At 47.4% G+C, this 26,826-nt stretch overlaps 1 protein-coding gene across 15 annotated transcripts in view; it reads left to right on the top strand.

The window, feature by feature from the left end:
- DNAH14 (dynein axonemal heavy chain 14) overlaps nucleotides 1-26,826 on the top strand; it is a 230,288-nt gene that overhangs the window by 202,323 nt on the left and 1,139 nt on the right. For 14 of the 15 annotated variants that reach the window (XM_058669242.1, XM_058669230.1, XM_058669236.1 and 11 more), the window contains 13 exons: nucleotides 1,320-1,405; nucleotides 2,585-2,741; nucleotides 3,859-4,069; nucleotides 7,597-7,699; nucleotides 9,165-9,392; nucleotides 10,860-11,057; nucleotides 14,154-14,353; nucleotides 15,999-16,159; nucleotides 17,112-17,308; nucleotides 22,112-22,224; nucleotides 23,111-23,250; nucleotides 25,755-25,918; nucleotides 26,672-26,818. In XM_058669242.1, coding sequence (XP_058525225.1) covers nucleotides 1,320-1,405; nucleotides 2,585-2,741; nucleotides 3,859-4,069; nucleotides 7,597-7,699; nucleotides 9,165-9,392; nucleotides 10,860-11,057; nucleotides 14,154-14,353; nucleotides 15,999-16,159; nucleotides 17,112-17,308; nucleotides 22,112-22,224; nucleotides 23,111-23,250; nucleotides 25,755-25,918; nucleotides 26,672-26,818 — 2,105 coding nt within the window. The remainder of the gene's footprint in view (nucleotides 1-1,319; nucleotides 1,406-2,584; nucleotides 2,742-3,858; nucleotides 4,070-7,596; nucleotides 7,700-9,164; nucleotides 9,393-10,859; nucleotides 11,058-14,153; nucleotides 14,354-15,998; nucleotides 16,160-17,111; nucleotides 17,309-22,111; nucleotides 22,225-23,110; nucleotides 23,251-25,754; nucleotides 25,919-26,671; nucleotides 26,819-26,826) is intronic. The other variant, XM_058669231.1, reaches the window with a different exon arrangement.

Raw genomic sequence — 26,826 nt, forward strand, 5'->3', positions numbered from 1 at the left:
AGTGAGACACTCCTAGGAAATCAGAATTTTGAAACATTCCACACTAGTTTCATGGCAGATACTTAGTTTTAGGGGCAGACATTGTAGCACAGCAAGAAAAACTGCTGCTCGGGATGCCCACAGCGCCTATCAGAGTGCTGGTTTGACTCACGGCTGCTCCACTTCTGACCCAGCTTCCTGCTAATGCAGCAACAGATGGCAATTCAAGCTCTTGGGACCCTGCCACACACATAGGAAACTCAGATGCACTTGTGCTCTGTCCTGGTCCTGCCCTGGCTCCATGGCTGTTGGGGCATTTGCCTACCTACACACCTTTCCCGTGTTCTTGATACTTCAGAAGTCAGCCTTGTTTAAAAAGAGTACAAATAGTGGTCCGGTGCGGTGGCCTTCGGCTAAAGTCCTCACCTTGGATACCTGGGATCCCATATGGACACTGGTTCTAATCCCAGCAGCCGCGTGTCCCATCCCTGCTTGTAGCCTGGGAAAGCAGTGCAGGACGGCCCAAAGCCTTGGGATCCTGCACTCATGTGGGAGACCCGGAGGAGGCTCCTGGCTGCTGGCTTCGGATTGGCTCAGCTCCGACCATTGCAGCCACTTGGGGAGTGAACCATCAGACAGAAGATCTTCCTCTCTGTCTCTACTTCTCTCTATGTGTATCTGACTTTGCAATAAAAATAATTTTTTTAAGTATTTATGGTTTTTTTTTTAGATTTATTTTATTTTTAATGCAAAGTCAGATATACAGAGAGGAGGAGAGACAGAGAGAAAATGGAGCTGCCGGGATTAGAACCGGCGACCACACGGGATCCTGGCACGTTCAAGGCGAGGACCCCAGCCACTAGGCCACGCCGCCAGGCCCAATAAAAATAAATTTTTAAAAAAGAACACAAATTCAATTTTTTCTGCTGCCTGCAGGAAGCCATTTTTAATTTTTATTAATATAAAGAACATATTTCCTGTATGTTGTGGGCAAGATTTTGAGAAGATAACCACTTTCCTCCCTCCTTTTTTTCTCTCCCTGTTTGCCTCCCTCCCCTACTTCCTTCCGTTCTTTTTTTTCCTTTAATTTTTGCAAAAAAATGTAACTTCAGTCTACTGTATAATCACAAGCTTAACGCACCACTAACCATAATATTCAACAAGGAAAAGGTAGCAAGACCACAGATCCACAGCATAGGCAAAAGCTAAAACATTGTATCACAAAATGCCCGTTTCATTCCTATACAATTTTTGTATTCTGTATTAAAACAGTTTTCACTGTGATATCATTTAGTGATACAAAACATTTGTTGACTCCAATCTCTCTGAATTTTATCTAGCTGAACTTCTGAAGGAAAATGAAGGCATGCATCATCCTACGCAGTTTCCCTGGGAGAAACTCACTTCATTTCAAAGACTTATTTTGGTGAGCTATATGAGAAAGTCTGTGGGCTTGAAGCACTTTGTTAGTCGTTCAGCCCTTCCAATTTTAATATTGTATATCAAATGCATTGCTTGGAAAAGCTAACACTTTAGTTCACGTTCATGTTGTAGAGGGAAGAACTAACCCTCTGCCCTTACCGTTTACACAGAGACCAATGACGGTACTGGTCACTCCTCCCCACAACGCAGGGCTTCCAGGCTTGGTGAACTTGAGCATGACCTCCTCCTTCCTTTTCTGTTCCTGTCTGCATCTGTCTGCCTGCAAAGACCAGAACCCTGTGACTAGAGCCATCACCACTGGCTCCTGGAGTCTGTTAGCAAGAAGTTGAAGTGGTGACCAGGGCTTCTGCTGAATCCAGGCACTTCTGTTAGGGATGTGGCATCTTCCTAGCTTGCTTCTTAGGCACTAAGCTTAAGACATCTCCTAGGCAGTTTTTGACTTCTAGAAATAATAGCTTCCCATGATGCAGTGCTGCGCACCCACAGCACCCCAACACACATGGTCTCAGTTTTGCCTTAGGTGGTGGGCTTCCGGAACTGAACCTTCCCGGGACAGACTTCAAAGTTGCTCTGTATGAAGACAGCACAGAAGTAATCTGTATGAAGCAGTCTTCACGGGAAAGGCCTTGTCTCAGACATTTGCAGTGATTCCCACTAGCCCCTGAACCTCTGCTCTGCACACATGTACTGCTCCCCAGCTCTGGTAGTCCCTCTCAATTGTTTTCCAGATCTGCGTTCTGTTTTCTTAAGCCTGCAAGAACGGGGCTGTCTTTTTTCACTTATGTAATGTAAAAACTAATGGCCATCCAGTTGCGACCTCCCAGGTTCTTATCCTGCCGTCACTGTGATGCTTGCTTGCACGAAACATGTACTATGAAATAGAAGACTCCTCCAGGGGAGGAAAGGGGCTGTTTTTGCAGTCTGGAAGCACAGCTGGGATCTTTGCGTCCACAGTCCGTCCCTCACATGTTAGAGGACGCAGTGGCAGTTTCCCCACCACGTGTGGCTTCCCTCTCGCTTGACTTTCCCATCATGAGCAATGCCTGCAAACTGCGTGTAAAGCTGATGATAATAAACACATTACGTTTTCGTGTTTATCAGGCATTCGGAGTAGTCCCCTGGGTGGTTTTACATTTTATCTTCCATGGTTTCTCTTTTTAAGATTAAAATCCTGAGACCAGAACATTTAAGGAATTCTGTGAGAAAGTTTGTAACTGAAAAAATGGGAAATGACTATCTTCCCAAAACTGGGATAAATTTGAAAGAATCGTATGAGAAATCAAGTTCCAGGACTCCATTAATAGTCATTCATTCTCAAGGTGAGCCGTGAGTGTTTGAGATGAGTGACACACTGCCAGTCACAAGATGTGCAATGATGGATTCTGTCTGGCTTCATATTTACAATAATTCTGCTCTGGTTCAAACATTTTGGAAAAGCGAGTAAAACTTTGTTAACAATGAACCTGTCTAAAAACTTGAAGAACTCAGGGTACCCAAACATCCCAGGTTTACAAATATGGGGAAGTCTGTGTTAAGTTGCTCTGCAGAAAATTCCTTCTAAACACATATTCTTGCGTTTACATTGGCTTGTGTAAAAACATATGTTTTATAACTTAAGCTATGAAAATCTCACCCTGGTATTGCTTGAAACTCCAAATCTCTCTCTCTCCCCCCATCTCTCTCCCTCACCCCTCCCTCCGTCCCTCTCCTTCCCTCTCTCTGTCTGTCTGTCTTGTCTTTGGTGTAGAGTTCCTAAGTGCACTATTTTCTCCTTAAAAGAAAGTGGCTTTCTTCTATTAACGTGTTCTTTATAGTCTCCAAAGCCAGAGCTTTAGAATTTGCCTTTCACAAATTTTGATTCCAATACCCCGCAACCTTGTCGGAAGCTCTCTTACCTGGAACATTTCCGGGTAAAAAGCCTGGCCATGTGCCTGACGCTCTCGGAGCTGACCCTTCCCTGAGGGCCTTGGCCATACTAGTGGCTAGGCCTCTGTCACATCATGCCCCAAAGGGAAGGACAGAGAAAAGAAAGAAGGCATACCTTCTTCCTTCCAGGAGACCCCCAAAGTAGTACACAGACCTTCTCCTGAGAACTTCTGCTGCCAGAACCTACTCACAAAACTTACATGCCTGTCTCTAAGAGGGACTTAAAAAAAACTACCCTAGCAGAGGACATGCCGTCGGCACACAGCTGCCAAGGAGGAAGAGACAAAGCCGATGCAGGAGCAGAGCAGCAGCAGGTGTAGCAGCAGGTGCTGCTGCGCCTCAGATGTCATTCTCTGGGTTAGAAAAACTAGGTCTCCCAGCTCTAATTTCAAAGCATGTCGTCTTTCCACTGTGGCTGCACCACCGCTTCCCACCCCAGCGCGATCAGTGCAGGTTGTGCTTTGAATTCAATGATGTACAGGGTCGTGTTCTCCCCACATTGTCATACAGGCATGGACCTCACAGACAGCCTCCTAAGATTTGCACAGGAGTTGAAAGGAACCACAAGCCACGTGACCGTGATTTCCTTGGGCCGCGGCCAAGCATCTAAAACCGAAGACGTCATCACGGAGGCCCTCACGAAAAGGGAGCAGTGGGTCATCCTCCAAAACTGTCACTTAGCGGCCAAGTTCATGCCCAGGCTTTGTGCCATTGTAGAGTCGTAAGAGTTTTTATGTTTATTTGGGAGAGATCGAGTGAATTATATAAACTGTGAAATAAGACTAGACGGGGGAATGTGATTTTATGAATAAGCAGGGATCCTGGGTTGGGCCAGTCAGGGGGAAACATAAGCTCTCTGGCATGGGCTTCTCTTTTGCTCCAAGCACTTGCTGGCCAACACATTGCTTTTTACTAGCAACACAAAAGTCTCTTAGGTATTTGCTGCCCGTCTCATCAATCACTTTTGCTCTCCTTCCGGAGCTCTGGGTCGAGCATGTGTACACTATGCGTGCTTTGTTACATTCCGTGAGATTCTGCACAGCAGAGTACCTCCCATCTGTGTGTCAGTGATGATCGCTTTCAAGGCCTGTATTTCATGTCTGTTCTGCTTCCTCTGCTCAGCCTACGTTCCTAGGCTGTTTCTCCCAAACCAGTTGTTCGTGTGGGGTTGGGGCAGGGAGAACTGCCACAGGTTCAGCCTGCTTGTCTGCAGTGGAGGTTAAGCCTCTCTTCCTTGAAAGTTGATTCCTATAGCTCTGAGTGAAGAATTAGCGGTGAGGTGCGTCCTTAATGCTTTGAGCCACCACTTTTCTCTCTGATTGCTGTGTGCGGACCCATGTTGCATGGGAGAAAATGTGTGTAAATCGAAGTTTCTTCATGCTGTTTTTCTTTTTACTCTGAGTACACACAGGAAATTATGAAACCAAACTACCTGACCTCAATTCCTAAAATCTATTCTAATGTCATCAGTGCTAATCTCAGTGTTCTTTTAAAAATTAAGGAAGAGTTACAGAGAAGCAGAGAGAAAGGGGGGTGAGTTCCATCTGCTAGTTTATTCCCCAAATGCCTACAATAGCCACGGTTATGCGATCTCCCACGTAGGTGGTAGGGCTCCGAGTCCTTGGGCCTTCCCCCGTGCGTTAACAAGAAACTGGATGGGAAGTAACACAGCCAGGACTCAGACTGGCACTCTGATATAGAATGCAGGTGTCCCAAGCAGAAGCTTAACTTGCTATGCCACAACACCCACCCCTGGACTGTTATTCTTGTAGCAGTGTAGTCTTAACTTCATGTTTTCTCTGATTCACATTTCTGTTACCACTTCAGAGAGTCAGAGATGAAGGCTAGTTGTCTGATTTCAGTAGAAGTCGACTTAGAAAATTGACATTATAGTTTCTACCACATCTTGCATTGATTATTCATTCGAAGGTGGTGCTAAAGCACCTGCTATTTCCCAACTATCGCTAGATACACAAAGCCTGGACCAGACAAATACCAAAGCAGCTTTTATAGATTATACTAAGGTGGAAGGATATGGGGCCGGCACAGTTGCTCAACAGGCTAATACTCTACCTACAAGTGCTGGCATCCCATTTGGTCAGTGGTTTGAATCCTAGCTGCTCCACTTCCTTCCCATAAGCTTTGTGCTCATGGCCTGAAAAGCAGTAGAGGATGGGCCTGAACTCGTCTGGGAGACCCAGGAGAAGCTCCTGGCTCCTGGTTCGGATATGCTTAGTTCTGGCCATTCTGGCCATTTGAGGAATGGACCAGTGGCTGGAAGATATTTCTGTCCATTTCTCCTCTCTATAAATCTGATCTTCCTTTCCAATAAAAATAAATCTTTCTTAAAAAGGAGGACAGAGTATCTGCTATGACATTTACACCATCAATTGGGATCCCTGCATCCCATGTTGGAATGCCGGGGTTCGAGTCCTAGCTCTGCTCTGAATTCCAGCTTCTTAATGACTCCGGTAGTTGGATCCCTAGCATACATCCGGGACAGCTGGATTGAGCCCTGGGCTCCTGGCTTCAACCAGTCTAACCCTAGTTGTTGCAAGTGTTTGGGAAATGAGCCAGTAGATGAAAGATCAATCTGTGTCTGGCTTGCAAATAAATGAAAAGGTATTGGAGAATGTGAGCAGAAGTAGATGTGAGAAAAGACCGAGAGGGACTTATGCTCAAGCCTACTTACAAGGCAATTTTTGCTTTTCTGTTTCATTTTGTGTTCAGCTTTTTTTTGTTTTAACATTTTTTGTTTGTAAATACTTCTTGAAATGTTTCACATTGGACGAAAAGTTTCAGAATGGTGCAAAAGCAAATCTACGCTCTTCATCAGTGTTTCCCAAGTTTTTCACATATACATATATGCACATAAAATATTTTGTGGGTTATTTGCAAGCAAATTATAGACATGATGGCATTGTACCCTTAATACCTGAAAGTAGTCATCGTTGGTCATATTTAGTGTATTGCCCCAGTATCCTTCATTACAAAAGAGAATAGAAGTTTTGGACCAGTTCAGGATTTCTCAATGCATTCAGTTGTCACATCTCTTAAATCTTCTTTAATCTGGAATAGTTGGCCAATCTGCCTTGTCTTTCGTAACTATGATATTTTTGAAAGTCCAAGCCAGGTACTATGTAAACTCTCCCTGAGTCTAGATTTAGCTGATGTTTTCTCGTGGGTAGGTGATGGCTGTGTGGTGTCACAGGAATACCATGGAGGAGGTGTTGTGTCCTCCCCAGTACCTCTGATCAAGAGGCCCATGGTATCAGTTGTCTCATTACTGGGCACAGCAATTTTGATCACCTTTACCCTAATGGAGCCTTGTGCGGATCTCAAACTTTCACTCAATAGTATTTTGACATCCACTAATCATTTTTGGCCAAAGTATTAGTATGTTATTTCCCAAATAGTAGCTTTCTAACTCCAAGATTACTTCTAAGTTTATCTAATAATGATCTGCTATAAGGAGGCATTTCCTTCTCTCCCATTTGTTTACTTGTTGCTTGTTTACACAGGATGGATTTCTTGATCGCAGTTTTATTCAGAGGATTATGTTACTGTCATTTATTTTTATATTTAGTTACTCCATATTTGACCAAGAGAACTTTTAAGTTTTATTTTTCTTTAAAACAGACTAATTTTTCTTGGAAAGGCAGATTTACAGAGAGAAGAAGACACAGAGGAAGATCTTACATCCACTGGTTCACTCTCCAAATGACCACAATGGCTGGAGATGAGCCAGTCCAAAGCCAGGAGCCAGGAGCTTCCTCCAGGTCCCCACACAGGTGCAGGGTTCCAAGGTTTTGGGCCATCTTCCACTGCTTTTCAAGGCCACAAGTAGCAAGCTGGATGGAGAGTGAAGCAGTCAGGACATGAACCAGCACCCATATGGGATGCCAGCGCTTGCAGGTGGAGGTTGAACAAATTAACCCATCGTACCAACCCCTCTTTGAGTTCTTACTTGGTCTTTTTTCCAAGTATTTTCGTGTGTGTATGTGTGTGTGTGTGTGTGTATTGCTTTTTGTCCTCTATGAAGGAAAAGTTACTTTTTTAAAAATGGGAATTAATGCATCTTTTGCAAATTCTTGTGTAATGTGAAAGCTCTTATGGTAGTACGATCTTTACTACCAAAATGATGTGTATATAAGGTCACTTCAGACATTGAAATGAATAACTCTAAGGACATGGTGGTTTTGTTTAAAACTTTCAAATTAAAATATTTATAAATGGTTTATTTTACAGACTTAATGGTCCAGATATGAAAATAGACCCTGAGTTTAGACTGTGGCTAACCTCCAAATCAAACAGTTGTATCCCAATTCCTATTCTTCAAATGGGTGTGAAGGTAAGAACAAAATGTTACAGATTGTGATACTGAGAACCCATGTGTGAGTGTAAATCCTCTTCTGTTCATGGTTCTCAGTGAAGAGTGCTGATTCCGGTGTGCTGGATGCACACCATCGACGGTCCTGGACCAGGGACCAGGAAGGAGGCTAAAGCAGAGGAAGAGATCTCTGCTTTGAAGTAATCCACACCTTAGATGCTTGTTTTCTCAGCTGAGGGTGATAGACTCCCAGCTATTAGAAACCAAGCAGATCCTGTAGATCCTGTTCCTGACTACACTTGTCTAGCTTTTTCTGATTTCAGCCTGCCTTCACCATCTTACAGCTCACCAATTCTCTTGAAAAAGTCTGGCAGAGAACAAGATGAAACTAAGTATTGAAAAGTTCCCATTAATGATTATCTGACTTCTACTTCTGTCCACCACCGAGGTTGAATAAGTTGCAAGACTTTGTCAATTCTGCTCAACATGGGCCCAGTGAATTGAAAGATGGGATCCTGGTAGCCAGGAAGACCAAGCAGTGATGGAGACAGAAGGCTGTGTCCCAATTCAGGAGTGTTTGCACACTTCCAGTGTGAACAAACGTGTGCTGAGGAGGGAGGGAAGTGGGTGGAGGAGGCTGCAGCCTGAGAGTAAGTCAGGCTGGCTCTTGGAAAACCAGGGGTCTTCTCCCTGTCACTGCTCCCAGCTCTAGATCATCCCCTGTGTGTGCCTAGCTAGATGGACGGCCTTGGGCCATCTTCCCAGCAATCCTGCTCCTGGGGCACAGAGACAGATCATAGGAGTCAACAGCTCTTCGCATAAAAGTTGGGATACCCCCTGTGTCTCCCAGAGTTAGCCAGAGTCTGATCTCAGAGCGGGGAGTGTGGTGTACACACCGGGGGTAGAAGAGTGAAGGGCGGCAGAGAGGGACAGAGATTATCTGTCTGCCATCAGTCCATTGCCCTCACCACCTGTCTGTGCCCATCAGTGTCTGCATTTTTAAAGTGGTTCTAATTAGTGCATGCCTAAAACCTTATGGGATTTTTAAAAATATATTCCTATCTATATAGATAGACATGACGATTTCCTTAACATATAAATAAGAGCATTACAAAGGAAGATGTTACTCAGTGACGCCTTATTGCCCAGCTGGCCAAAATGCTGTGCTTTCCCAACCCCTGCCCGTACTCCCAGCAGACAGGAGCACTTATAATCACACTGATACACTTCTGGCTTTAAAATATAAATCAGAACGCCATGGAAAGTCTGGAGGCAATCCTGGAAGTTGTCAAACAGCTAGAGATGAGCGTAGGATCTTTGATTTGTCAGTGAATCCTGGAAGCAGTTCTGTTCTCTGCTGCTTCTGTCATAGATGCTCCTGGAGGGAAGAGCCCCCTCTGCACCCAGCCCCCGCCCCTGCCGCCACCCTCCCTTACTGTTGTTTTTTTTTTTTTTTCCTCTCTCTTCCTCTCACCTCTTGTTCAAGATTACCGTGGATCCTCCCCAGGGACTGCAAAGTAATTTGCTTCAGACATTTGGCTACAGTGGGAATGGAGAAATAACAGAAGAAATATTCGAAAAACCTACCTGTGGACTGCAGTGGAAAAAGCTGTTATTTACCATGTGTTTTATCAATGCGGTGATCAATGAAAGGAGGAATTATGGGACATCCGGCTGGAACATTGCTTACCTGTTTAGTCCCTCAGACTTGGAGGTAGGGAGTGCCTCTTCAGTACAGGTTACAGTATGATGCAGACTGGAGGCCTGATACACATCCACACAGTTACCAGGTGTTCTGTATGGCAGAGAGAAAATGGACTTGGTAGTTAGGAGACACAGGCTAGTTTTTAAAACCAGAGACTTGGAAGCCCACCTTTCTTGAACCAAAGTACAGCTGCCCTCCTGATGGTTATACCAATGTTTTAATCTGTTAGGAAAGCTAATTAATCTCTCCTAGGTCTTAGTTTTCTTAACCAAATAACTGTGGAAAAATAGTCAAGAGACACATACACACACACACACACACACATACACAAGAAGGTATTGTTTGCAGTGCAGGAAACAGGCTAATATTTATATAAAAAGCTCTTACATAGTAACAAGAAAAAGACAAACAATAATCAGAAGAGTAAATCCAAATGTTCAAGTCCGGTTGCTCTATTTCAGCCCCGGCCCCTGCTAATGCACCTGGGAAAGCAGCGGTTGGCTCACGTGCTTGGGCCCCAGCACCCACATGGGAGATCCAAGGCAAGTTCTGGGCTCCTGCTTTGGGCCTGGACCAGCCATAGCCACTGTGGCCATTTTGAGGAGTTTCTCAGTATATGGAAATCTTTCTCTCTCCCTGCCACTCCATCATTCTGCCTTTCAAATACTTTTATATTTTATATCCTCCCACATCTTTAAATCATCCCAGGCACTTGTTAGCCCTCATATAATGTAGGTGGCTGTCACTCTGCACTGTTTAGGGAATGACGGCAAGGCCAAAGGGCTGTGTATTTTCAGAACAGGTGTGATGTGGCTCAAACATTTTTCCATCTCTGGTCAGCTAAAGCCACAGGTGCAGAACCATAGTGGTGCGAGTGACAGGGGTGGCAAGGAATGCTGGCCCCCATGGTGAGAATAGAATCGTGGCAGCCACTGACCTACAGCCAAAATGCAGTATCAAAATGCAAGACAACATGTGTGCCAAGCTAGTGTTTGTGCGGGACAGGAAGAAGATGGACAGGAAGAGAGGGAAAGATGAGAAACAGTTCCAGGACACAGTGAGAATAGGGAAGGAGAGGGCGGGGGGAAGATGTGCGGAAAATGACACAGGCACCCAAGGGTTGGCACTGGATGGTGGTTTTAAGGGTGAGGATTTAATGGGTAGAATGCATGGCTAGGGGAGCTGAAAGAAATTCACTTCCCTTGTTTATCCTTTTGCACGTTTTGAATTCAGAACCAGGAGATTTTTGTTGTTGAATCAAAGAAGTGATAATGACTGGAAAATTCAGGTTCAACTGCAAAAGGGGGAAAAAAGGCAGTTACTAAAAGCGTATTTCCTAATGTGTTTAATCCTCTTGATATTTCAATATGTTTGTAAAAGAGCACATATAACCATTTGAGAGTTATTGATTGTATGTTAACAGAGTAAGCCCCAGATACAAGCTGAAATAGTAATGGCCAATTGGGTTTTCCAAAGGTTGCCACAAAAGTGCTGGAAGACATCCTGAGCCCATGGTCTGTGGTTCCCTGGCCAGCCCTACACTACCTGCTGGGGGAAGTGGTGTACGGTGGCCAGGTGACAGATCCCTGGGACAAGCGGTGCCTCAAGACCCTTCTTGACAGGTTTTGTACACCAGAAGTACTAAAAGAGGACTTCAGCTTCTCTTGTGATGAGGTAAGAAGAAAAGTTGTCGTCTCATTTCACTTCATTATTTTTTAGTGAACATCATTGCATTGTTTAACATGTAAATAGTGTTTACATCTTACATAAATTGTAATGTTTACTTTAATGGATGTTATGAACTTGAAGTACAGGATGTTTTTTTAAAAAAAAAAAAAAAAAAAAGTATTTGCCTCTGACAAGCAGAGTTAGAGAAAGAGAGAGAAAGAGAGTGAGATTTTCCATCCACTGGTTCCCTCCCTGGAGGGCTGAGGCTGTCAGGGATGGACCAGGTAGCAGCTGGGAGTCCCACTTCATCTGGGGGTCCCACAAGGCTTCAGGGGCCCTGGTACTTGAACCGTCTTCTGCTGCTGCTTTCCCAAGTGGTTAAATCCTCACCATATGTAAGCACTGGAATTCCATATGGGCACTGGTTCGTGTCCCTGCTGTACCAGTTCCCTTCTAGCCCTTGCTTATTACCTGGGAAAGCAGTCGAGGATGCTCCAAAGCCTTGGGACCCTGAACCCATGTTGGGAGATCCAGAAGGAGCTCCTGACTCCTGGCTTCAGATATGCTTAGTTCCAGCCATTGTGGCCAATTGGGAAGTGAACCAGTGGCTGGAAGACATTTCTCTCTGTGTCTCCTTCTCTCTGTAAATCTGACTTGCCTTTCCAAAAAAAAAATAAACTAAAAAAAATCTCTTTTTAAAAAAAAGATATTTTAGGGCCTGGCGGTGTGGCTTAGCAGCTAAAGTCCTTGCCTTGAACACCCCGGGATCCCATATGGGCGCCAGTTCTAATCCTGGCAGCTCCACTTCCCATCCAGCTCCCTGCTTGTGGCCTGGGAAGGCAGTTGAGGACGGCCCAATGCATTGGGACCCTGCATCTGCGTGGGAGACCCGGAAGAGGTTCCAGGTTCCCGGCTTCGGATCGGCACAGCGCCGGCCCGTTGCAGCTCACTTGGGGAGTGAATCATCGGACGGAAGATCTTCCTCTCTGTCTCTCCTCCTCTCTGTATATCTGGCTTTGTAATAAAATAAATAAATCTTTAAAAAAAAAAAGATAAAATTACAGGGTTGGTATTGTGGTACTGTGGATTAAGCCAACATGGTGATACCAACCTTCCATACAAACAGTCCCAGCTGCTCCACTTCTCATCCAACTCCCTGCTGATACACCTTAGAGATAGCAAAAGATGTCTCACATGCTTGGACCCTGCCATCCATGTGGGAGTTCTGGATGGAGTTCCAGGCTCCTGGATTCAGTCTGGCCCGGTCCCAGCCTTTGCTGCTTGGGGCATGAACCAGCAGATGCAAGACTCCCTGCCTTTCAAATAAATCAATCTTTTTAAAATAATCTTTTTTAAAAATCTTTTTAAAATAACAAATGTGGCGTGGCAAGTAATAACACAGGCATCCCACATAGGTGTGAGCTTGAGACCCAGCTATCCCACGTCCCATTCAGCTCTCTGCTAATGTGCCTGGGAACGCAGTGGAGGATGGCCCTGCCGCCTGCGCCCCTGTACACATGTGGGAGACCCAAGAAGCTCCTGGCTTTGGGTAGACTCTGCTCTAGCTATTGCAACCATTTTGGGATGAACCAGCAAATGAAAGATTCTCTCTCTCTCTCTCTCTCTCCCTCTCCCTCTCCCCTTCCCTACTTACCTCCCTCTCTTTCTTTCTCTCTCACTCTTTGTCTTCCCCTCTCTTCCTCTCTCTCTTCCCCCTCCCTTTATTTCTGTAACTGCCTTTCAAATAAATAGAATGAATCTTTGAAAACTAATAAATAAACAAGTAGGTTTACTATTGAAAAAGCCTTTAAATCCTCCAAAAAGTACAGTGTATATCCCTTTTGTATACAGATTATATTTATGTGTAATTGAGTAGGATGTACAGTAACACAGCACACACTTGTATTGTGAGACTTATATCAGATGACAAAAATGTATATTCTGCAATCACTGACTTCCAACTTAAAAACAGGCACAGAGACTGACAAAACTACTGAGAACTCCCACCCACTGGTTCACTCTCGAATTCCCACAATAGCCATGGCTGGGCTAGGCAAAGCCGAGGGACCTCAATCTAGCTCTCCCCCGAGTGGCAAGGACTCACCTAGTTGTACCATCATCTCTGTTGCCTCCCTGGTACACATTCCCAGGAAGCTGGAATCAGGACCAGGAGTCCAGCGCAGGCACCCTGGTGTGGGATCCAGGCACTGTGACTGCATCTTAATCATCATACCACCGCCCACTCCCATACATTTGGATTGGTTAATGACAATTCCAACCTGTTCTCTGGTCCTAATCTTGGCTTCTGCAGACCATCTGCTCAGTGGCTGTGTTACGTGGGGTTTCCCTGTGGCCCTGGTTAATCTGTCCGTGTCCTCCTTGAGCGCATCAAGGCATCCACCACCACCCACTTCCTTGACCACATGAACTAAGTGACCTTTTCTTCTTTGTTGCTGGTCAGTTTCTCTCTCTCTCTTTTTTTTTTTTTTTTTTTTTTGTTCTTGAAAGGCGGAGTGGCAGAAATCTTCGATTGCCAAATGCCTGCGCCACAGCCAAGGCTGGGTCAGGCTGAAGTCAGGAGCCAGGAATTCCATCCGGGTCTCCCTCATGGGTGGCAGGGGTCTCTGGCATTTGGCCTGCATTCAGCTGCCTTCCCAGATGCCTTAGCAGGGAACTGGACCAGGAGGAGAGCAGTGGGAACCCAAGCAGGCATGGCCAGCAGTTGCCCTTAGTACTGTGTCAGCCCCAGTGGTCTGTTAAGGTCATTTGCACAATCTTTCTGTGGTCTTTATTAAAATAAAACTATTCTTTCAAAGTTCATTGCATCCATTACCAATGGATACAGTTCACTGGAGCAAGGAGTGGTCAGAATTATCCTAGTGTCTTTTTTTCTCTTTCTTAATAAATCATGTATGTATATCATATATACTTTATACTTCAGTGATCCAGATGTTACCTTTGATAGACTGTCTATACGGCATGCAAGCCTTCTGTATCATAGTTTCACAGGGGAAAGATGCTTCAGTGTTTCTGAAGATATATGCATTACTGGAAGTACTTATGTCACCTGGGCCAAAACTGACCCGGTGGTTACATTTTCAGACCTGTCAGCACGTGCCACAGTCAGCCAGCCTGGGGGACTGCATCCGTGTCATCCAGTCCTTACCCGACGAGGACCCTCCCGAGGTCTTAGGGGTGCACCCTGAGGCCTCCAGGAGCTACAGGGAGACCCAGGGCCAGCAGCTGCTGGAGACCCTCATCACCATGCAACCGAGAGTACCCACTGCATGCCTGCAGGCCAGGTAAGAGTCCACTGTGACAACCTAATGGAAGATGGTTCACTGTTGATTGGAAGAAATAAAGTACAAAACTTGCCCTGTGTCTGGAGAGCTTGTATGCCTGCTAGTGCGAAATCACATGGCCTGAGCCCTCACCCTGCCCTGCCCGACAAAACAAGCTCCAAATGCTCAGTAGGCAATCCTCTGCCTGGCTCAAGCCCCAGCCCTCCACTCCACTTTGGGAGCTCCAGGAAGTCAGTGACCTCTTTCTGGCCACAGTGCCCCATCTCCAACTCACAGATAACAATGGTGTCCACCACACGTAACTGTTGTGAGAGTCCAGCGAGTTCCTTACGTGTTGAAATTCAGTGTAGAAATCTCATTTTTAAATGTGTATGTCTAACAAGCTTTAACAATCACCTTTTTTGATACAACATGCCCAGAACTGATTGAGTTTAGAACCCCCAAACCTGGGTCCACTTGCCTGACCCACAGCAAGCCAATCCCTGACGCTGGGGCAGTGGAAGAAAGCAGGTGTTCCTTGCGAAGAGCAAGGAGACAGGCAGCTAGTGCATCTAGCCCCCGACTTCCCAAGGGACCACAGGCAGTGAACTTGATGGTCAGTATGTGGGTGGGCATCTGGCTGCTGCACAGGGTCAGTGGTAGGGCTGGCAGAGGTGGGCTCCAGTCTGCTGGCTTCAGGGAGGACTGGGTATTGCTTCCTTCAATCAGGGCCCGACAGGCTGTTTGAGCTGTGGAGTGCAGGGAAAGTTTCAGTGCTTGTGGCTTGGAGTGTTCAGGGTCTTAAGGAGGAACTTGAGGGCAAGAAAGTGAACAAAGGTTCCCTTCAACTTCAGAAGGATTTCCAGGAATGCTTGCACCACTTGTAAACCTAATCAGATGTTTGCTCATGTGCTGATACTCATTATCAAGTTAATGTATTGGTGAGTCTTAAAAATCCCTACTATTTCATAACGATTTCGCTGGATTTGTACCTTCATCATAATAAATTCAAATCAGTTTCTAAGTTATTCCAACTTGGAGCCGAAGGCTGACCTGTAAGAATAAAGGGGTAGATGGAGGCAGGGAAAGAGAGGATTCAGATGAGATGTGTCCGTTCCCTCCTCCTCCTCCGTGTCCACGGAGGTGCCGCCACCGCCGCCGCCTCAGGGTCTGGTTTCCTTCTCTTTAAACCAATTCCACCGCCGAGTTCCTCCATTTCTGGTGCTTTATGTTTTGCTGAGTCTCAGCCGCCGCAGCCGTGCTCCAGACGCTGTCTGCCCGGAGCCCCTCCTGCGTGTGTTACCAGGAACCCCCTTGTGCTTGCAGAAGACTCGGACAAGCCCTTGGACAAGCCCTTGACCAGTCCCGCCTATGAGGCTGCTCACGCACCTTGCTTTGTCCAGTCGCCACCACCTCAATCCCGGGCCCTCCTTCATGCAGCTGGATTCAAATGAGTGTTTTTGCAAAGAACTGCTGAGACAGCTAGCAAGGAGTGTGGTTCCTGACAATGGCTGGGAGGGCCCAGCACAGTTGCTTATCCATTGAGATAAAGTCAACTCTGGGCTGTGTCACCTTGTCCTCATCCTAGTTTTGTGCTGCTTAGAAGCCCTGTTGGCTTCGAGATCAGACACACGTGCCCTCCTCCTCCTCTGAATTCCCTTTGCAGTGTGAAGCAGAGTAACGACAGGCTGGTGACAGACATGTTGCGGGACCTGCTGAGGCGGCTGCCGCTGACCGTGGAGAAGGAAGAGCGTGCCAGCCCTCAGAGCACACTGAAGGGCATCATGGCAAGCCCCATCTGGGAGAGCCTTTGTGCCAACCGCAGCGGTAAGTGTGGACTGGGCTGCCTGCCCTTCCCTCGGCCCCCTGGGGAAGCCAGTGACCCGGCACAAAGTGCAGCTGCAGTGAGGAGGCTCTCTCCAAGCTGGGAAGATGAGGAGGAGCGGAGGGGATGGTTCTGCAGGGTGAGGGCGAGGGGGAAAGCATGGGGGTGCTGAGGAAGAGCATGGAGAAGCAGTGACTGCAGTAAACCGGAAGACAGCGGCTCTGCTTCGGGAGCCACGGAGCTCTGCCCACAGGTGGCTCCAGACCCAGCTCTGAGGGACCAGGTTGGCAAACTACGGTCCTGATCCCAGGTAAATTTGAATGCACGCGTTCTCACTCTTTAGTAAAAATGCATTCTGGAGCCCCATGTCGAGCCTTAGGCATCACCACACAGTCGAGAGATGCCCCATGACACGTGCTGGTGGTTCCAGTGGTGACAGTACAGCTGGGTGAACGTGTGCACTCTGTACTGCTGCTCAGGGAAATGGCTTACCAGGACTGCACCCATCATCAAACAGTGCAGACTGTAGCCGTCCTGTGTCTGGGTGTCAATCAAGGATCAGCAAGTTAGGCTGCGCGTCCGCTCACTGCTTGATTGTGCACAACCTGCAAGCCTAAATGGTGTTGTGGGTTTTCTTCATGAAAAAGTTGAAGAACGATAATACTCATAATACATAAATATCATGAAATTCGAGTTTTGGTGCCCACAAATTGTTACTGAGAGATAGCCCAGGCCTGTGGGTTGACATATGATCAATGGCTTGGTAACTGTGACTGACAGTACGGCCCACCACCCTGGGATGTCTGCTCTCTGGCCTTCTATGGAAATGGAAGTTCATAGCAATGCCTGTAGCGAACTGACTGCATTCCTTGATCTTCCTAAGCCCAGGTCCGCCATGCAAAGCCTTTCGTTTGCCTCCGAGATATCAAGCTTTACCCCCTTTCCTTCATTCAGGCCATAATTCCCCTGTGCGTTATGCTTTGCTGACCTGCCTGAGGCAAGAAATTGAACGGTTTGATAAGCTGTTGTTTGTCATACATCAATCTTTAGAAGATCTTCAACTTGCTATAAAAGGCAAGATCATCATCACCCAAGAACTGGAGGAAGTCTATGACTCTCTTCTGAGTGCGCGGGTTCCTCCATTGTGGCAGGTAAGCAGTTAGTACTTCCTGGTCACTTGTTTGCTTAAAATACATGTCCAGTTTCCAGGGAATGGCCAAGTTCACCATGGTGCATCCATGCTGTATTAAGTAACCATTAAGCAATGCCAACATAGTTTTGGTATGATTATGTATCTTAAAACTTCTTAGACAGTAATTTGGTAATTGTGCTTAATTTACGGGCATGTTTATCACAGGACTGTCTAAATAGCATAAGGCTGAAAACAACTGTAAGGGAAGAATCTGGTTACTTAAGCCGTAGTGGACTCAAATAATGAAGTACATGCTGACAGAGAACAATCTTCAAGATGTGTTGGTAAATAATGTAGTTTCAGCAAAATATGGTATTTTTAAGGATTATTTAAACAGGGGCCCAGTGCAGTAGCCTAGTGGCTAAAGTCCTTGCCTTGCATGTGCCAAGATCCAGTGTGGGTACCAGCTCGTGTCCCAGCTGCTCCACTTCCCTTCCAGCTCCCAGCTTGTGGCCGGGGAGGGCAGTGGAGGACGGCCCAGGGCCTTGGGATCCTGTACCCATGTGTGAGATCTAGAAAAAGCTCCTGGCTCCTGGCTTTGGATCACCTCAGCTCCAGCCATTGCAGCTACTTTGGGGAGTGAACCAGCAGACTAAGGCTCTCTCTATGTGTCCTTCTCTGTAGATCTGCCTTTCCAAGAAAAATAAATCTTTGGTAAAAAATAATAATAATTGATTAATTAAAATAAATAAAAACAGATATATTTATATAAGACATATATGCGTAGGAAGGACATACATTTGAGATTCAAGAAACACAAATAAAAGTGCTGGGGGAAGAAGAGGAAGCGCTTGGGAGCGGAGACTAGCTGTGCCAAGGAAACTTCCGGATCTCGAATGTGGGACAAGAGGCTTTCCTTTCCCATTTCATTTTATAGTATCTTATTGTGCTATCCTGATTTTTTATCATATTCATATTTTTATTAGTATAAGCATCTAAGTGTTTACCCACACTGTGTGCTTGTCCTCAGTTACTTGGACCAACCTTTTATAGCAATTAAAAAGGCTCAGTTAAAAACTTTGAATATCGTGAAATGTATCAAAGAGCTAAATGATAGCTGCTAAAAAAAAAAAAATCAGCAGGTCACAACTTAAACCAGGAACTGAGAAAGCCAGGGAGAGGTGGGCGACTGGTTACAGTGCTGCTTGCGGCAGCCCTTTCCTGTGATGGAACGCTGGCACTTGGTGCTGGCCTGGTGCTTAGCTGCAGCTTCCTGCCAACACACAGCCCAGGAGGCAGGAGGCTTGAGCTCAGATGGCGCTCTGCCACCCACAAGACAGACCTCTGCTGAATCCCCGGTTCTCAGCTTCCACTGGGGCCAGCCATGGTTACTGTGGGTATTTGGGGGTAAACCAGCAAAATAGGAAGAGTTCAATCTTGCGCTTTTTTTTTTAAGATTTATTTTTTTTTTATTGCAAAGCCAGATATATATATAGAGGAGGAGAGACAGACAGGAAGATCTTCCATCTGATGATTTACTCCCCAAGTGACCGCAATGGCTGGAGCTGCACTGACCCGAAGTCAAGAGCTCTTCTGGGTCTCCCACACAGGTGCAGGGTCCCAAGGCTTTGAGCCGTCTTCGACTGCTTTCCCAGGCCACAAGCAGGGAGCCGGATGGGAAGTGGGCTGCTGGGATTAGAACCAGCACCCATATGTGATCCCAGAGCATTCAAGGCCAGGACTTCAGCTGCTAGGCCACTGCACTGGGCCCAATCTCTCTCATTTTGTAATTCTGCATAGTATATACAAAATGTTTTGCCACAGGGAATTTGCTAGTTCTAACAGAACAATGGCATAGTCTTGGGTTTCTGTTAAGAGGAAAGGGGGAACAAATGCCAATCTTAAATGTCACTGCAGGTAGGGAATCTAAGCAGCACACACCTCACACATGATTAGCACCTCATATTAACACTGGCCTAGAAGCAAGTCCCCTCCTCCTCACCTCCACGCTCCACATCCCAATGAGCACAGAGTTTGGGAAAGGGAAAACAAATAAAGCAAAACAAAACACCTGTACTTGCATCCCAAATATGGCAGAAAATACATCTGTGAAAGTACTTGGGAAGTTTGTCAGGAAGAATGTTCCAGGCCTGGGGGAATTCTACAAATATTGTGCAAAGAGAATGGAGCCTCCATGAAAACAATGCACCCCGCTTGAGAATCCCAGGGGAGATGAGGATGACACAGAGTGACCTCACACGCTTCTGAGGTTTGAACGATGAGGCGTGGCTTACAGCATAAGATGCTTGAAACAGAATTAAGTTACATGTCTTCAGGGAACAGGCAACTGGGACAGATAACAGAGCAGATCTCAAGGAGAATGAAACAGGACTTCCAGAAATGAAGAGTAATAAAATGCAGTGGACAGGTGTGCCAGAAGATTGCATGGAGATCGCTACAAAGAAGCCAACCTGGAAGATAAATGACAGGAATCTACTCAGAGCGCAGCCCAAAGGGACGGAAGAATGCGAAAGGTCGAGGCGCTGCTAGGATGCAGAGAGCAAAGCGAGGTGGTCCAGCCAGCTGGAGTGGAAGCTCAGAGGCAGGGAAGAGCTGGGCCAGACACTACTTATAGGGACAGGGCTGCGAACTTTCCAGAACTGATAGATACAAGAAGTCTGATGAAGCCCAGACAGGACAGATGTTAAAAAGAAAGGAAAAGCTCATTTTACTGAGACACATCGTAATGAAGCTACAGTGAACCAAAGACAGAAGTCTTCAGCTAGGAAAAATATTGTAACTTTGAAAAGAGTAGTAACTATATTTTCAGTATGTTGAAAGATACTAACTTAATGGAAACAATACATGCAAATTTTTTAAAAACAGACCAGAAAAGGGGGAAGACAATTTGTCACTTTTAGTACATGCAGACGGAAATTCTGAAGTACAAGAATGAATGAGGAAGGTAAAAGTGATTAATATAATTTCTGACAAAAATGAACATCGAATGGGATTTTTTTTAACAATTACAATATAAAGTTTAACAATTTGAAACAAAAATGTCTAGTGGTATAGCAAGTTAGGCTTCCATCTATGGTGCCAACATCCCATATGGGGGCCAGTTAGAGTCCTGGCTGCTCCATTTCCAATTCAACTCCCTGCTGATGCCCTTGGGAAAGCAGTGGAAGATGGCCAAGTACCTGGGCCCCTGCAGCCATGTGGGAGACCCAAGAGAAGCTCCTGGCTTCAGACTGATTCAGTTCCAGCCGTTATGGCCATTTGGAGAGTGAACCAGCAGAAGGAAGATCTCTGTCTCATTACTACAAAAGTGGGTTTATGTTTTGGTGGAAATTTGTCCCCCTACTTCTGACTGGCTCAGGCACGGGCTTACCCTGCATCCCTGAGATGATGCAGTGTTGAAATTGCTCACCAACCTCCATGCCTCCAGAACTGATAGCTAAATCTGTCAGTGACCCAGTCAGTAGTGTGCTGTTATAACAGCAAAAGAAAAAAATGACTAAAGATGCCTACGGTGAATTACCAGCCAGCAAAATGAACCAAGGACTGCTGGATGCTACGGCCCGGCTGAGCACCGAAGGGAGTGGTTCTTCTGTGCCAAGTGAAAGAAGGCAGATACAAAAGACCACCTGGTGTACAATTCCATTGAAGTGAAATGTCCACAATTGGCAAATCTATAGAAACAGAAAGGTGATTGGAAATACTAACTATGGAGGCTGGAATTATGGCATAGTGGGTTAAGCCACCACCTGTGGGGACAGCCTTCCATATGGGCACCAGTTCAAATCCCAGCTGCTCCCTTCCCATCCAGCTCTCTGCTATTGCACCTGGGAAAGCAGCAGTAAGTTGCCCAGGTCCTGGATCCCTGCACTTACATGGGAGTGTGGATGAAGCTCCTGGCCCAGTATTGTGGCCATTTCGGGAAAAAAACAGGGAGTAAAATATCTCTTTCCCTCTCTAACTCCACTATTCAAATAAATAAATTAATCCTGTTTTTAAAAACTCATGACCTGGGCCAGCACGATGGTTTAATTGGCTAATCTTCTGCCTGCAAGTGCCAGCATCCCATGTTGGTTCATGTCCCAGTTGCTCCACTTCCCATCCAGCTCCCTGCTTGTGGCCTGGAAAAACAGTTAAGGATGACCCAAGGCCTTGGGACCCTGCACCAGCATGGGAGACCCAAAAGAGGCTCCTGGCTTTGGATTGAATCTGCTGAGCTCTGGCCATTGTGGCCACTTAGGAATGAACCAGCAGATGAAAGCTCTTTGTCTCTTTCTCTTAGTAAATCTGCCTTTCCTATAAAAATAAATCTTTAAAAGAATGACTAAAAACTGGCACTATAAATCAAGAGAAGGGGCCTCTTCTGCCTGGGCTTCCTTTGCAACACGCAAGTGAGACTGACTGGGGTGACACTGTCCTTGAAGGGCCAGGCGGCAATCCACGTGACTCAGAACTGGAAGGAAGACAGCACAGAGCACACAGCTGGATTTATGAGGGAAAGCCAGAAGCTGAAACTGCCCGCGCCCACAGGGTGTGCGCAGATGGTGTCTCCCCTGAGCGGAGGAAAAGGGGACAAGGGATGGAAAACTGTGATAGGAGCCTTCGGCCGGGATGGCAGCACCGCTGGTGCTGGTTGCCCCTGGGCTGGTGCTGGTCGCCCCTGGGGGGTGAACGGGTCTCTGATTCCGTCCGTGCTCTGCTGGGAAATGGTCCCCTCCTGTGCAGCCGCAGCTCCTGGCTGCAGAAACATTCCCAACCATCCCAGTCTTCAAAATCTGTCATAAGTGTCTCTCCATTCCAACAGAAACATGCCTACGATTCGCGTAAAGCCCTGAGTTCCTGGATCTCTGATCTCGTCCGACGACTGAATTTCTTCAGTACCTGGGCCACCAAGGCTTTCACTGCGATACACAGTCGGTATGCCCGAGAGCCGCTTCTCCGGTTTCTTCCTGGTTGGTGTACACGGCTCCACCAATCCCAGGCCTGATCCCTTTGTGTTCTCCTGGTGGTATGTGTGCCTAGCAAGGGAGGGATTCTCAGCTGGGCTTAGGATGGGAGACTTTAATGAGCAGCCCTCGGGCCTGGTCACTCTGCTCTGGGAGACTGAGAGGATAGAACCTGGTGTGTTTCTCCTGCTGTTTTCCCATCGTGTGCTGAAAATCCAGCAGGGAACAGCAGGAAAAGAAATGATGAACAGTTAACGTAGTTCTCAAGTGCTTTGAGTCATAATAAAATTAGCGTGGAAGGCCACGGGAGGCAGACATTGCCAGGTGCCTAGTGGTGTGGCATGCGTGGTTGGGAGAGGACTGCTCCCAGCAGATCGCTTCACTTCCCGGTGATTCTGATGTGCAGTAGCGTTAGCAGCAGCCCTAGTGTAGAGCTGGGGAAACTGAGGCACCACGGCTTCTGGTGGCTCATCCAGGATATCACTGCTCACAAGTGGCAATGATGAGATTTGAACCCAGACTGTCAGGTTCCCAGCCTGTACCGGGCTCTGTCTTTGGTACCTGAGCTGGAAGGGAGTTTGGAACACAGATACAAGACACCCGACATGCACGTTTAGGGGTCCTCCTAGAGGAGTTTGTGAGATTCCCTGCAACTGTCCCCACAACCGTCGTTGCCTCACTTGTCACCCAAGTAGCAAGCAGCCCAGTGATCCTCTTTTTGCATCCCCCTCCCCAGAGGCAGGAGTCCTGATCGGCCGGCAGTTGGGGTGAAGTGTGAAGGAGAACACTGGGAGGGACAGGGAGATGCTGCCACGTCTCAGGGCTAACAGCCCGCACGTGGGTCCGCCTTTCAACAGCTCCATCAGATCCGTCTCGTCTCGGTCGCTGTCTGTCCCGTTATCTAGCCAGACCTCCAGACCCAGAGCTGAGCCGGGAAGTGGATCCTGTGAAGGGTTTCCAGCCCGATACTGGCTGCCCGCTTTCTTCTTTCCGCAAGGTGAGTGTGAGCACAGCAAGGCCCAGGCAAGGCTGCCCTCCTCTGCTTCAGAAGGAACCCAGACGGCCACCCCTGCATCTCCACGGCCTCTGGCCTGCACTAGGGGACTCTTCTTCCTCCGCCTACCTCCTCCCCCAGCCCATCTCCTCGCATCCCCAGACAGGCCACTGTGTGCCTTGGCAGGTTCTTTGCCCAGCTCTCAGCCATGGAGTCTGCACTAGATCAGTACTAGACCCTCCCACCACAAAAGGCCTGTGCAGGGAAGCGGGGTTGGGTGCCTTCTTATGCACTTGATTCTGTGCTGCGGCTAATTAGGCATGGATCCCTGTACCAAGACACAGGTATGCCTGAATGTGTGCTGGGGCCTGGATTTGCCTGCTCAGCACAGTTGTCCAGCAGAAATTACCAGAGAGTTCCAACAGTCTGTGGTAAGTCAGTGTCAGGGAACTTGTCCAGAGGCTGCCTTGGACTTCAGGCACCAGGTCTGTATGGCTCACTGTGTGTCCCTAGCACCTACTGTAGCTTCCAACACCAGGAAAAACTATTTGAAAAATGAATGAGTGGCTTTCTGAACTCAAATATGAATGAATCAATATTTAAGGGCATAAAACAAGGGGGCCTTACCAAGGGCCGGAAGAGGCCACTACAGGATTAGCTTCAAAAGAAAAAAGTTTTTATTGGAAAGGCAGAGCTCACAGAGAGGATATAACAGAAAGATCCTCCATCTGCTGGTTCACCTCCAAAATGGCCACAGCAGCCACAGCTGAGCCGATCCAAAACCAGGAGCCTCCTCTGGGTCTCCCACACAGGTGCAGGGTCCCAAGGACTTAGGCCATCCTACACTGCTTTCCCAGGCTACAAACAGGGAGCCAGAAAGGAAGTGGAGCAGCCAGGACATGAAAGTGCCCTTATGGGATTCCAGCACATGCGAGTGAGGACCCAGGCACTAACCCATTGGACCGGGCCCCAGACAGTTTCTAAGATGAAACTTGAAGCTTGCTGCCAGGTACAAGTACCCAAGTAGGAATGAGGAAGAGTTACCAGCACTTACATGGCACGTGTCCCAAGCCAAGCACTGTTGAGTTCTCGAGGCAATCTTTTGGCCTTGTTTCTGTAATCAACCCAATTCTCAGATACAGAAATCTTGGCACAGAACAATTAAGAATATTTTTGGGGACCAGTGTTGTGCTGCAATGGGCTGGACTGCTGCTTGGGGGACCAGCATCTGGCATCAGAGCACCAGGTTGAGCACCCAGCTGCTCCATTTCCAATCTAGCTTCCTGCTCAAGCACGCAGGAAGGCAGCAGGTGATGGCCTGGGTGCTTGAGCCCCTGCCAAGCATGTGGGAAGCCTGGATAGAGTTCCAGGCTCCAGGCTTCAGTCTGGCCCTGATGTGGCTAGTCATTTGACAGGTAAAACGGCAAAAGCAAGTTCATTCTCTCCCCCTCCATCCCTCTCCCTCTTCCCCTGTGTGTGTGTGTGTGTCCTTCTATCTGTGACACTTTCAAATCCTTTTTTTTTTAATTACCCAAAGTAATGCTCACTGGTTGTATGACTTTGGAGGAAAAAAAAAAAAAAAAAAACCCACAGCAAGTAACTAAGCCAAAATCGCTTGACTTCAAATGTCAAATATTTAACCTCTGCACTGGGACCAGTCTTGTTAGAGAAAATCCCAGCCAGAGAGCAAAAGGGCAGAGCACGTTTGAGATGCCACATGTTTACTGTGGACCAAGCAGAAGCCCCATGGAGGGAGGATGATGCAGGATGCAAGCAGGAAAGACGGCAGGTCCAGGAGCTAGGCCAGACATGCAGAGGGAATTGGCCCTGTCCTAGGGCAGCAGCTCCAGAAGTGTCTGGAGAAGAGGCCATGCTCAACAGCTGCAGGACCAAAGAGGGGGCTTGGGGAAACCAGGACTGGGTCCAGGGCCTTAGGGAAGCTGCTTTATTCTGCCGGCAAGAGCTGGACTCCACATTTAGAAACATGGGGTGTGGGAAAGGGAAGGTTGCATATGACTTTCTAGGGCCTCTGGCTTGCAGAGCTGAGCAGACACTGGCGTTTCCTGAAGTAGGGAGCAGATGGATGGGCATGAAAGTGATTGTAAGTTTGTAGGGTTCACGTTGCCCCAGTGTGACTTTGTGTGGCTTCCTGAGAAAGACTAGCACCCTGGGTCTGGGACCCCACTCCTGGGACCAAGAGGGTAAAGTATGATGATGAGTCAGGATAAAGTCAGAAGTGGATGGGGTCCTAGGAACTAGAGCCATAGCTAGAGGTGGGAGTGCTGGAACCCCAAAACAGCCTGCACTTACCAGGAGGCTCATGCCACTGGACAGCCAGCAGCACCAGGGTATGAGGGAGGTACAGAGACTCAGCCCAGCTCCAGCCCTCCCTGGCCTCACATTCATGTCTTCTGTCCCTTGACTCCCCTCCTGGAGGAATGCGAGGGGTGGTTGTGGCTGGCCCTGCAGGAGCCCCTGAGGGCACTGACAGCGTGTTTTCTCCAAAGCCTTTCTGACTGCAGTGCTCCGAGACTACGGGAGGGCCCAGGGCATCTCAGTCGACGCCCTGGCCTTTACTCACCATGTGATTCCCAAAGACGACACCGCCAGTGACCAGGAGTTCTCCCTAGTTGTCCACAGGGAGCTGGACAAAGTCAAGAGAGCCTTTAAGGTACGGAGTTCTTAAAAAGACAGGGAAGGGATAATCACTCGTTGGTCTGGTCATCCATTCCCCAAGCTTTGTCCCAGGCACAAGACTTCTGTTTGGCATAGGCAAATCACCATCATGGGGTACTGGCACCTGTTGGGGTACTGGGCAGCCCAGTCTCGTTTTTGTTATTTAAACTAAAATGCCTGAACCTCACTCAAGAAAAGGCAGAGCACTCCTGAGCAGCACAGGCTTGGCTAGGGGGCAGTCCTTCAGGGTGGGCATCCACCAGGGATCACCCGGAGCAGAATGTGGGGGTTCCCCTGCCTACCCAGGGCCAGCGTTGGGCTCATCAGAAACTGAATACACAAAATACCTCCAAAGATCACAGAAGTGGAACTAAAAGATAAGTTTGTTTTGATGCAAAAATCCCTGCACATATTTTCCATGAACTAGACCCCTTCCCAATCTGAGTAACATTTCCAAGGCCCAAGAGTCACCAGAGACCCCCCACGTTGGGGCTGGCACTGCTGCAATCCCAGCAGGTGCTGACTGTGGCACTGTTGTCACTCCCTCCCAAAAAGCTTGGTGTTTTCCTGCTTGAAATGGCCTGTCACTTCAGGATCTGCTTGGTGCCCATGTAGGGAAAGCAGAAAGGATTCACCTAGGACTCAGAGACAACACACCTTGGGTCGAGGTGGGCCTGTCTGAGGAGGCAGCCCAGGCGGGCAACTTCTTGCCTAGAGAGCCCCTGACACCACTTCCCTTCCTCCTCAGGGCTCGAGCCCATCTGCCAATGGGGTCCATGTATTTGGCTTTTTCCTCGAGGGAGCAAGGTGGAACCCTGAAGAAAAAACGCTGGAAGACTCGCTGCCTCTTGAGATGTGCTGTGATTTCCCAGACATATACTTTTTGCCAACTAAGGTAACTGG

This window comes from Ochotona princeps, chromosome 10 (assembly GCF_030435755.1).
Source record: "Ochotona princeps isolate mOchPri1 chromosome 10, mOchPri1.hap1, whole genome shotgun sequence".
Lineage (NCBI taxonomy): Eukaryota > Metazoa > Chordata > Mammalia > Lagomorpha > Ochotonidae > Ochotona > Ochotona princeps.